Raw genomic sequence first — 12,882 nt, 5'->3', positions numbered from 1 at the left:
GCAGGAACACCCACAAGTACAGCCTAAGATCTTATTAACTCCTAGGGGCAGCACAATAATCGCTAAGCTTCAGACTGCACGGAGCAAAGCCAGACTTTGCCTTTTGCTAAAGCCATTGTATAGAAAAGACAAGATTTTTCAGAGCTGGAAAAAGAAGACAAGGGATCAGGATTGTACCCTTGTGGTTATGCTGTGATTGAGTCCTGTTCCCAAGATTATGTTGAATTTTCACTGAATAGCTGCTCAATACACAATGCATTAACAATCCTGGGGGAAGAAGCTGGAAATTATAATTGCATTCTCTCCAGCTGAATATCCTATTAGGGTGCAAGAGTCATACTTTTCCTTTTACTCCTTTTCTGGCTCTATGCAGCTTTTCTATTCATTGACATGGCTTCAGTATAAAGGAGACCAGTCCCAGACTCTCTTAAAATTTAATAGCCTGGGTCTGTCCTGTGATATGGCAGATCAGGGAGTGAACCACCTTCAGACTGAAGAACACAAATTTCTTATTTCCTGAGTACAAGTGCTAGTCAATAGTTTATCTCTCTATATATGAAAATAGATTTATTTAAAAATAATATATATATATGCCTAATTGTAAGTTTCTCAAGGTTCCTACCAGCCAAGAGCTGCTTTTAAGAAAGGAACTGAGAATTCCCTCCCTCTGTGCATTTGGCTCCAGCTGGGGCTCTCAGCACACTCAGTGAACTGGACTCCTGCCTTGCTCAGAGGCCTTTCCAGTTTGCCACCAAGAATGATGGTAGTGGGGATCATATTTTTTCAAAGCAAAAAAATACAGAGCTTTGCTGATCTTTTCTGCACATGGGGTGGATTTTCAGCTGCACTCTGGTTCCCAATGACTTCATACTGGGGATTGGCACTGGAACACAGCACTCTGTCCTCAGATAAATGAGGGTGATGCTTGTGCTGCATCTGTGTAAAAATGTATGTTGTGGTTTTAATAGTCTGGTTATGCCCACTGGGGGATGCTGTAATTCCTGCCCTGACAAGATACAGAAAAGGAATTTGATGCCTTTTTCTGGGCATGCCCATGGGATGTGACTGGCTTGGGCACTGCTGCAAGTCACTGTGGTATTTTTGGATGTCAAGCATTCTGTAGTCTTTCATAAGGTTTGCTTTTATATCACATATTTGGACTGGAGGGCATGATTTCAGATCTATGATGAGAATATTGTAAATAAAGTAATTTGTCTGATTTTTTAAATACTGCTTATTGTATTAAATGCAGATTGGAAGAATTAAAAAAGTAAATAGTCTGTGTAAGAATGAGTGGCTTGGACTGTGTGGTTTTGGTCTTTTATATTGAAGTTATCAATATTTTTTGCAGTGCATTTTATGTTTTAACATAAATACAGCTAGATTTTTTTCCTGCTATTTTTTGTCCTGACTCACACACAGGTATACAGTGCAGCAGGTGATATTTTTTAAATCTATGTAAAGCTGGAAAAAGAAATATATTTTCCTTTTAGAGAAAAAACTCAATGAGCTTGATGTTTGACTTCTCCCCAGGTTATTTTTAAAGTGAATAAGTCTGAGGACATTTGAGGATGGTGAAAGGAGCTGTATTCCACATGGCATGTTGAAATTCCTGAGTAAAGCAGTACCTTATTTTGTGATTGCACAGCAGACTGATTTGGTTTTGGCTGAATATTTATATATGACTCAAAAGTCTTTTCTTAGTTTTAGTTAAAGGGCAGCAATTAAGACACCTATTAGCACACTGGTTTATGAATCATTGGGCTTGATACTAAATGCATGGACATCATTATTGTGGGAATTGCACCTACTTGTAAGTGGGTTTGTTTAAAATTTGTTGTGCAAATACTGAAGTGTTTTGTGGAAAGCTGTTTGATATTTCTGAATAGCTTGAATCATTTTATTTTTTGCAAGTGGTTGGATTTAACCTTAAATACTGCAGCAATTATCTGTAGAACTTGCTGTCATAACTCTCCATTGGTGTTTACCACAAGACTGACCAAAGTTTGCTCGTTTTCAATATTTTCCTTCCTTCAACTACATTCTCATACCCTTTTTCAAAGTATATGAAATACAATTTATTTACATATAACAATACTGTTGCTGTGGTTCAAAGGATGCTACTTTATAAAACATTTCCCTTTGTCCTACCAGCACTAATTAATAGAATGTCAGACTCTGTGAAGTTCTTGGTTTACTAAGTGGATGAGGTCTACTTTTCACTTTTAGGTGTGACTTTAGTTTTAGTTTTCATTTCTGCACAGTACATTGTGATTTAGCAGTGGTCATCCACCAGCAGTCAGAAAACACCTAAGAAGCTGTGTTAGTGAATCCCTGCAGCCCCTCCCCTAGAAGTCCTGCAAATTTTCTGGGTCAAGTCCAAGCAGAGGAAATGTGAGCTCTGCCACTTGCCTTCTAGAGAATCTACTCTGCCACATAAACACAAGAATTATCTTGCTTCTGAAACAGAGAAGTAAAGCAGAAATAGCCCTGACAATGAGAAAAACCTGAACGCTTGCTGGAACTGTTCTGTTAAAACTGGGCTGGCACTGCACCAGAATCTGCTCAGAAACCTCTGCCACCTCTTGTTTTTGAAACATTGCCTCCAATCAATATTTAGGCATTGCATTTCTTCTTTCATTTGCTGTAGTTGATAACTGGCTTGTAAGCCACCTGAAGATGTGGCTTCTTTGAAGCCACTGGGCACAAAATCACAATCTTATAGCTGGGACTTGTGGAGACAGGTGAAGCCACAAAAGCTGGGATTGTGCCTGGATCCAGATGGGACCAGCTCTTGAATCTTGGGGCTTGCAGGTGATCCTTTGCCCCTTTGGAAGCTGAGTGTAAATAGTCTGCTGTGATATTCACCTGGAAATGGGAGATCAGTGGCATTGACCACCCGCAGTTTGGTGATGTTGTCATCTCAGCCAGCACTGGAACTGGAGCTGGTGGTGTGGCACCCTGCAGCTGGGAGTGACAAGCCATGTGTGTCACTGGCTGGAATACATTTGCATCCTTTTGCAGGTATCTTACACGAGAAATAAGGGAAATCTGTTAGTTTACTAAATTATAGTAAGGAATTCTTCTGCTCAATAGCAGGTGAGACACAAGACTCTGTTTCTGCTTGCCATGGGAATGTCTCCCAGATTTTGAACTATATTTATGTTTTAATTCACTTTCTTGCTCTTTGAATTTTACATGAGCTTAATGTACTTACATGTTAATTGAAAATATATTGCTAAGTTATATTAAGTTACATGGGGGCCAGTTAAATTACAAATTGAGTTCCTCTTGTTAAAGGTGATCTGAACCTATTTTTTTTTTCACTCCTTCCATATTTTTAACTAGATAATTATATTACAAAAAACCTGTTGTCTAAGAAGGGTGCTCCATTAAAACATCATACTGGCTTGATTTTCAGACAGCAGAAAAAAAGCCAGAAGTGGCTGCTACTGTTGACTGATATACTTGTATTTTCTGTATGCTACATAGGAATATAATATTTCTGATAGAAAAACTATTTTTAAAAGGTGTTTCAGTACAGCCTTTTTACATTTTTGAGATATTTTATCCAGGTAACTGAAAATAAAGAAAATGCATAAAAAAGGAACAAAAACTTCACGACCAATTTATGTATTCTCTCAAACATGAGGCACTTCTAGAAAACATTTAATTTGACATAATTTGAATTTTACATCTCACAGTCAGATTGTGCTTAATCTGGTTGTCATCAGAACAATAATGGACCACCTGAATTTGCAATTTTTTAAACTGTGTATTCCTTTTCTGGACTTAGCTGGTTTATCAATAAATGTACAAGTGAGTTCTCACCTTACTTAAGAGCTTACTTAAGGAAGCTTATAAGGAAGCTTATATCTTTTGTGACATTATCAATTTGTCAAATGTGCAAAGACTGCCTGCTATGATCACTGTTATTAAAAAAGACCATAACATGATATATTATAGATAAACACACTCATTTTCCAAAGGGAAACTATTTTAATTGACATTCAACATCTGCTACTTCAATTACATGACACATTTGCCAATAGCCAGCTTTTACATATTGACATACATTTTTATTTAACTTTACCTGGAAATGTCAGGAGGAGAGTTCAGGGGAAACAGAAGAAAGATGTTAATTAATATTGGTCACAGTGGGATGCAAGCATTGTTTCAGTTTCAAATTAGAGCAGTGCTCACTCAGGCATACACTGCTAATATGCTATAACTAAGGATTTGTAGAGCAAGGAGAAGTTAATGGACAGCATCTTTAATAAGGATGCTGTGCTTCACTCTGACTTGCACTGCAGCAGAGGGAATCAACGTGGCCTCACAGCCCATCCATCATTTGCCTCTGCATCAGGTTATGCTCTGTGTGTGTGTACCAATATATCTGTGTGGGGATAAAAACTCAGCAAAGGCCAGGAATTAGAACAGGTTTAGAGACATAGTGTATATGTATGATCATTAAATATTCAAAAGGAGTTTTTAAAATCCTGGACATAAGCTTGCACGTGTTATTTTTTGGTGTGATTAAAAAAATGTAGCACATTTATAAAGATTTTGTCATCTTTTCTCCTCAGGACTAAATATTTTCTCTGCAAAAGCCTTTCTCTTGTAAAGAATCCTGGAAGTTGTAATCTTATAGATAAGCAGCTGGAAGGGTGCACTGGCTGTAGAAACTAAATATGTGACGTGGACTGGTTTTGCCACTTTTGCCATTCCATTTGGTCTGAGTAAAAACCAAACTGTTAATTCACAGGTATCTGAAAACTGTAATAACTAAGTACTTTACAGACTAAAAATTCACTGCAGAGAAAATAAATCGGGTAATTTTAAATATAAATTTTAAAAATAAAGGGATATTTCATGGAAGCTATAGGTATGTATTTATAAGCATAATTGTAATAACAGGAGAGATCCACTTTGCTTCATCTGTTATGAGGCAGGTTATTTAAATCTTTGGTCTCTTGAGTTTTGCTCAAGTTTTTGAAGCTACAGCTGTCCAAATGGAAGCATTTCCTGTGATAAGCAAGTATGCTCATGCTCTGTTGGTAATATGGATCTGAGGATGGCATTGCTGCCCCAAAGGTGGGAAAGTGAGTCTTGTACTTGATTTGAGTTATCAAGTGAGCATCTGAAATTGGGGCTTCCAGATGGCTACTAGCAGCTCCTCCATCTACTTGTGAAAAGAGATTGTCAGACCTTGTTTTGGTGATGATTCATCCCTGACTGATAGTTTTACATAATTCTATGAGTCTCTGCCTCGCATGAACCTGATATTTTTGTGTTGTGGAAGAAAAAAATCTTTCACAAAAAATATACAGAGTTATTATAAACTTGCATTTTATTTTCCATCCAAGGATTTCTAAATATTTTGAAAATTGTAATACATTAGGACTCGTAACAATGTTTTTTTAAGAAAAGATAAGTACTATTTTACTAAACTTTATGCTTTGTAAAGGTGTGATAATAATGTCTCATGTAGGTACTCTATTAAAATTCCTAAATTTCTCATCAGGAAGATTCGAGATGACAATTCTGTATCTTGTACAGCTGATTGTCTACCTAGGTACAGGCGTAGCATCTCAAATTTCTCCCTACTGAATCATGTCCTTTATATTATGCCATTTTTCCAATTTGAAAAGATTATTTTGATCCTAATCTTGTTTTCTAGGGACTTGAAAGAAGCTGCAGGCCCTGTATTGAGTACAGAGAAATGTCACATTTGATAAGCATTCACTAGGTTCCATCATCTACATGATTAATGAAATTACTCCATAAGTACTACTAGACCCAGGGCAGACCCACCTCTCAACCTGCCTTGATACTGCCTTTTCTGCCATCCTGTTTTGACATTTATCCATTGCTAGGTCTAAATTTGTTTTTTAAAATAGTTTTATCAATTTTAGAGGATTCATTTAGGCTTGCTAATGAGAGTGTCATGTGAGATGGTACCAAAAGCCCTGCTAAGGTGAAAAAAAGACATCTTCTGACTTGTTCCTGTGCACAAGGGCTCTTATCTGCCCTTGAGAAAATCATCTTGATTCAGCTATCGTTATTAAAAAATTCAAGTTACTTATGCAACTTTTCCTGTCTTCTGGATGCTTTTTATTTGTTCCAGTGTTTTTCTGAGACTCAGCTTAAACTGAGTAGTTTGTATTTCCCAAAACTTTCAATTTTCTCTGTTTCTGAAGAGAGAAGTATTTTGATTTGCTTTTTCCAACCTCCTTGAGCTACACTTCCTTCCCACAAGTCTTCTTAAGTATTAAGTGTTCTGAGTTTCCTTTAGTTTACTTTCTAAAAATTAATTTCATCAGGCCTGTGATTTGAAAATGTAGACTATGGTTAAATGCTCACTTAATTAATTTTAGCTTTCGTTTTCTTCTTTTTCCTAGTGCAGAGTAATTAATTGCCTGATTACAGGTTTCTTTCTAATGAAAAAGGAAGCTGAAGCAGTTTGAGTGTTTTCTCACGGTCATGTCATCTATTTGTAATTTTCCTGACTAACGTGCAATTCTTATTTTCAATGCACATATTTTTATAAAAAAGGTCCCAGAGAAATCTATGCATTGCCTAATCATTTAAAAACAATCCATGTATTTTTCCTGTGTATAACTATGATGGCTCTTAATTTTTAACGAACGGAAGGATTTTTTTTTCCATTTTTTCTACCCAGAAAATTGTACATATATTTTCAAAGTCTACATCAGTAATTTTCATCATGTAATGGTTTGAACTGGAAGGGACCTTTAAAACTTGTCTTGTCCAAGCCCCCTGCTATGAGCAGAGACATTTTCAATCAGATGAGATTGCTCAGAGCCCCATCCAACCTGACCTTGAATTTTTCTATGGATGGGGCATCCACCACTTCTCTGGGCAATCTATGCCAGTGTTTCACCACACTTATTGTAAAAAAAATTCTAGCTTAGACTAGTCTAAATCTACCCTCTTTTAGTTTAGAACCATTACCTCTTGTCACTTTTCACTACTGTTATATATGAACTCGTTTCTGAGGGAACTTTAGGTGATCTAGCAACCATGGAAAGAAAAACTGAGAAGGATTGAACCATCTGTTTTATGACTGTTTTCATACTATTCCTGTGTCTTTATCACATGTTCTTTTTATCTCTTCCTTTGTTACATGCTACAGTTCCATCTTTCTGATTTTTGTGCCATCGTGTTCTTGCTATTTTTATATTCCTACTTACTAACTTGGCTTCTGAAGTGGTTTATTTTGAAGATCCTGTGATTTATCTACCCACCATCTCTAGGCACAATGAGACTTTCTGGAATCCAGGCTTCACTGGATTTCTCCTAAGAAGAAATCACGACCTTTGCCATTTTGCCATCTTTTGCACCATGACTTCTAGGACAGGTCCTGAAAAGCCCTTCTTTACTCTCAGAAGAAGCTGCTGAGTGTATTTCTCTATTTCTGTCACATGTTTTTATATAAATAACCAGCCCAAAGTGTCCTGCTGCATTCTGCTTCCAGCAAGCATTTGGCAGTTCTCTTTTTCTTTGTAATTAGTGTTCTTGACTTTTTTCCTTTATTTGGTGGAATTGATTATAAAGCATTAGAAACCTATAAAATGCTGTTTGGTAGTGTATGTATCCATACACATATATTCCAAGTGAACTGTGTATGCCTACAGGTGCAAGCAAGCTGCAAGGACAGTGTTTATTTAGCTTTGTTTTGCACTCAGAATTGGCAAAGTTTGGTACCCGTTTTACAGTTTAATAGTGTTACTTGAATATTGTAATTTCACTATATCTAGTCAAGTTTTTACAATTTGCAATAAACTTAGAGTTAAACACTAAGGCAATTTTAAGGAATCTTTTTTATCTTTTATTAAAATTTTTTGTGGTAGAAAAGGTTGTATGCTGAAGCTTTGCCTTCCTCTGAGCATTTTTCTTTTCCATACAATTACTGAACAGCTGAGTAAGGTATGAACTTACTTGACAGTGAAAACTGAGATTCTCATCTTGAAATATTACAGGACTTGGGTTTGAGACCAGCAAAATATTTTGGCATATCTGGTAAAAATTGTAAATTTTAAATGGCTTCTGGATGAACTCATATAAAAAAATAGTAATTTTTTATTAAAACCAGTATCCAATCTAGATTACATTACACAGATTTTACCTTTATCTCCAGAATCACCCTGTACTACTTCATACATTTTGCCTCAACCAGGTATAGTATCGCCACTCTGTTTCTGCCATTTTGACATCTGTTTTTTTTACTGGCTTTTTTTTTTTGTGTGTGGCAAGAATCACAAATCTTCAGTTCAAGTGCAGATGAGAGCTGAAAAAAATTCAAATTTAAAAGTAATTAATTAAATTCATTTAGAAATCATTAATATAGGGAAATTAGATAATTATAACTCCCTGGCAGCTATCAGGAAACTTGTGGCTTCATATCAAACACGGTTTGATGCATTTTTCTCCCATTTATCCTTCAGGGGGCAAAAAAGAGAGAGCTTCAGATAAGTTCAGGAGTTTGCTGGAAGCTGTGAAGGGCCTTCTCCAATCTGAGTTCTTTTTGTGATGCAATCACCACCTCCCTCTACAGATAAACCTATTTATCTGTACCTGACTCTTTTTGGTCAAAGTAGAATGACTCCCTCTCTCTTCACTACTGCAGTCATGTAGTCTCCTAATGAGAAATTTCACCTACTCTGTTTCTCCTGAGACATCCACCAAATGTTGAGGACACTGAAGCTGTTACACATTACTGCATTTCTTTTATTTTCTTCCCTAGGTGAAGGGAAGCACCTTAAGGGTTCTGTTTTCTCGCCCCTCTTCCAGTGATACACAGAAGAGAAAATTGGGGGGGGGTGGGGGGGAAATAATTTAAATAGGGATGGTATGGACAGAGATTTCATTCTAATTTCCATTGCTACTGCTTAGTTATGGCATTACTATTCACACAACCCTGTGCATTAGCAACTGGATTTATGTATCCTCTGCATCAGCTGCCAATTGCTGTTTATATAAATAAATACATTTTTGCTTCAGCAAAGCCTCTTTTGGCTCCCTCATTTTATTTTCTTGCTGTTTTGAAGTTGAGCACATTTCTGAGGTACCAGATGGCCAGGTACTAAATGCATAAAATATATTATTTCCTTCTTCCCTTCTCTGCAGCAGTCTGTTTCTATTTAGCCATGCAAATAGGAGTGGTTGATATTAAAAGCAGGAGTTGCAGCTGATATAGATATAAAATCAGGTGGCATTGAATATGTCTGAAAAGTAAGCAACTTTTGGCATTCTTAATCTGCTTAGAATAGTGGTAAATAAAATTGTTGGCTGAAGAGATAATATTTTTCATTGTGTGTTTCATGCTGACTGCTGGGAGAGGACAGTTTGGAGGTAGAGCTCTTTTTCACTGGTAATAACATCTGTTACAAACAAGCTGGAGTGGTTCAGAGCTGATGTGACAGAAATCATTCTTGGCTGTTAATGAATTGAGGTGAATTTTAGCGTGAGAGTGAAGAATGTGTAGGGAGTTCAAATAGTTAAGCATGCTGTTGTGGACTTGCTAAAGCTACAGTATGAAATTGGTATTCCCTTATGGGGATTTAACCTTGTGAAATGCAGATAAACTAAAAACTCCTCACTGCTCATCTCTTATCCAGAGTTAAGTCTTGTGTAAATGGGGTTTGTCTGAGTGGCAGGAAGGTACAAGTAACTTATGGATTTCTGGTGTTTTATAATTTACTTTTCAAATAAAAAGTAATAGAGAGTTTTTTCCAGGCACATTTTAATTAAGCTTTTCTCAGTAGGCAGAGTAACATAATGATCCAGCTTTGCCAGGTAGTCCCTGTCCTCAGACTTTTGCTTCATTGGTTTAAAGCTGAACATTTCATTTTAGCTCTTAAGATTGTCTTACTTGCACAATGTTCTGTAGAAAGAAAAATGAGTTTAATAACTTTGAGACTTTTAAGATTTCTTGATCTTTCATATGAAAATATGAGGTAAGATTTCTTATGACTTTATATAACCAAGTATCTGAGGTAAATTCTACAGCTTTATAGATACAATTGGTTTCTGAAGCATTTTAGTAAATCTCGGGGAAAAGCTCCTGGAATGTTTGGGACGTCCTTTATGCAGGGGTTGTAGTATACAGGACTGCTGAAATTCCTTGTGACTTTGCCTGTCATTCATTAGTGAATGCAGCAGCAGCAGCAGCATTAATCAAAACATTCTAATTGGCGAATTTTCATCTGTGGCATATTGCTCCCATAACTCTTCCTGTACTTTTCCTAGTGTCAGCAAGATCTGACATTTTTAGAGCAGATACGTAATTTCTGAAAATATTTGTAATTCACTTTACAAGGCATATGTATGACACAGGAGATGCTATGATATTCAGGTTTCAGCATGTACAACATTTTATGGTTTGTAGGGGCTTGACCTCAATGTATTTGCAAAATAAGCTTTTGAATACTAGCATGGAAGCTTTATAATACAAAGTATTTAAGTCTCCCATACTAAGTTGGGTGGGTTATCTGTCATAAAAATAGCAAACAATACATTTTAGTCCATGAGATTTACTTTGTGGAAATGCTGAAGCACAACACCTTGAATCAGATTGATGCATAAATCCTACTGATTTCAGCAAAGTCAAATTATCACCTGCTGTCTCTCTTACCCTGTCGTGCCTACCTGTGACACCTCAGGCATAATTGTCTTTTTGAATCCTGGTTCTGATGATGTTACCAGGCTTATGCATTATTGCTTCTCATCCTATGTGCTTGTTCCAGCACCTCATCTCTGTACAGTCAAGTGGCAGAATTCCATTCTTATTTTCTGACAAAAGTAGGTCAAGAGTAGTTTTATCCCTGTTGCCATCCATGGTTTGCACTATGGAAGGAAATCTCTTAGCATCTCTCTAATACCTTGTTATTTTAACTTTCACCTCTTGCTCTCTGTTTCTTTGCAAATAACAAAGCCTTACATTTGTAATGTAGGGCTGTGTTTAGCAGGAAAATTAAAACATGCTTGTTTTGGAGTTTATTCAGGAAAATAGGTGCATTTGTTACTCAGCAATAAATCCTTTTAAGGCTAGCCATGTGATGAGAACAGCAGGAAATGTGAATGGAAAGCCATCTGCTCTGTGCCACAGCCCCTGAGGATACGTCTGTGCGGGCTGGAGTGGCTGGTGTGCAAACTGGGTGGTTGTAACAATTCTGCTGGGTTCTTCTTCCATTTATCCCACCTGTGCCCTGACCTTAGCCTGGGGCTGCTGTGGCACAGAGCTGTGTGTGTTACAGCTTGGTGCTCACACTGCTGAGAGCTGTGCTGAAATGTGAACTAACAGGATTACTGTGTGTGAAAAGGGCTATTTGGTTCAAATATTGTCCTGCCCTCTCCTGTATAACTTCAGTCCTTCTCCCACAAGAGGGAGACAGAAAGTGTGGTTGAATCTAAGCAAGAAAGTATTTGGTGTGAGGAGATCCTAATTAGGAAGGAGCTTTACCATTCTGGAGAGAACAAAACTCACAGAAAGAGTAAATATCGGTAGTGTGGGAACATTTGGTATGACAGAATGTTTTCTTGCAAAGGAAAGAGAAAGAGACTGTGTAAATGTGATTTTAGATTTTGAAGGGAGACAAAATGTTTCTCAGCTAGATTCTGGCTGTGTTTATGTTTGTACATAATGTGGTGCAATTGGAGCAGACCTACCAAGCAAAACACTTGATTTGCAAACCTGACATCCAGGCTTGCACAGATCTCAGGAGTTACTTTCCCTTGGAACACCTCTGGTCCAGTGCCAGGACTTCAAAGCCACTAGTTCTTATTTCCAAGAACAACATGAGTGTGTACACTCCTCTGTGGAAACCCAAGTGTGTTCCGTAATGGTGAAGCAGAGATTTTCTGCAGAAACATATGTCTTGTGAAATAAAACAGTACTGTAAATACACCTTCCTTCTTCCATTTTTTCTAAGTCTTTGTGCCAAAGATCGTGTTCAAAATGTGAAATTTCTTATGGAAACCCCATCCAAACTTACAATATGAAATTTCTTGTGGAAACCTCATCCAGACTTAGGTTTTGTCTAAAATATATTTCCTAGTATGAAATCAAAAGACTTTCCTGGACAGAAAAGCAAGGAAGGTGGCAGTACTCTACTAACACCATCATCTGTTACTGAAATGCTTACCAAAACCTGAAATATATAAACTGTTATATGATCATTTGGTAGAAAAGGAGGGCAGAAGAATTTGTTTGGATATTTTTTTAAATCATGTTGACATATTGTCAGCATTTTTTTTTAATAAGTGCTGACAATATCCTCTAAAACAGAGCAAAAAGAGAGGTGCTTCAAAACCAAGCTATTATTGACAGTTACTGCTGCACTCCTCAGTTCCTGAGGTGGTGTGTTGTTGTTGTTTTTACTGTTATATTTTTCAATAGCAGTTCCTCCTTCTCAGGGTTATTGATTGTTTCCCACAGTCATAGCTGAGCTGCTTCCCACAACACTGTCTTTGGTTTCTCTTTCTGCCTGCTTTCTTTGTCCAGGTTTGTACATCAATCTGATTTCACTTTAACCTTTATCTTCTGTTGTGAACAGCCTGTGCAACCTCTGCAGTAGCAGAGACCTGAGATTCTGGCAGGTCATCTAGGAGCTTTTCTATTTTTTTTTTCTGACCCATTTATGGGTACTCTTTCTCATTAGGAATAAAAGCAAAGCTAAACAAACAAATAAAACCTTTCAATGCAATAAAATTGTGAATATTTGAGAAAAAATGAGATCAAACTTCATGCATATCTTACTTCATACATTGCTGCATGAACTAATGCAAAGTTGTTTTGCTACCCAGTGTAGAAATAAAAATGGAAGTTTGTTGTGAAGACAGAAATGGTTTGCTGTCCCT

At 37.0% G+C, this 12,882-nt stretch overlaps 1 protein-coding gene across 2 annotated transcripts in view; it reads left to right on the top strand.

Moving 5' to 3' along the window:
• PTPRN2 (protein tyrosine phosphatase receptor type N2) overlaps nt 1-12,882 on the top strand; it is a 667,249-nt gene that overhangs the window by 127,323 nt on the left and 527,044 nt on the right. Inside the window, exon 1 of one of the 2 annotated variants that reach the window (XM_072925319.1) lies at nt 11,532-11,595. The exons of the other annotated variant lie outside the window; for it this stretch is intronic. Coding sequence (XP_072781420.1) covers nt 11,547-11,595 — 49 coding nt within the window. The 5' untranslated portion in view covers nt 11,532-11,546. Of the gene's footprint in view, nt 1-11,531; nt 11,596-12,882 lie in introns of those variants that run through there. 2 annotated transcript variants of the gene reach the window in all.

Source organism: Taeniopygia guttata, chromosome 2 (assembly GCF_048771995.1).
Source record: "Taeniopygia guttata chromosome 2, bTaeGut7.mat, whole genome shotgun sequence".
Lineage (NCBI taxonomy): Eukaryota > Metazoa > Chordata > Aves > Passeriformes > Estrildidae > Taeniopygia > Taeniopygia guttata.
Note: the sequence above shows the minus strand (reverse complement) of the source record. Positions and strands in the feature narration are given on the sequence as shown.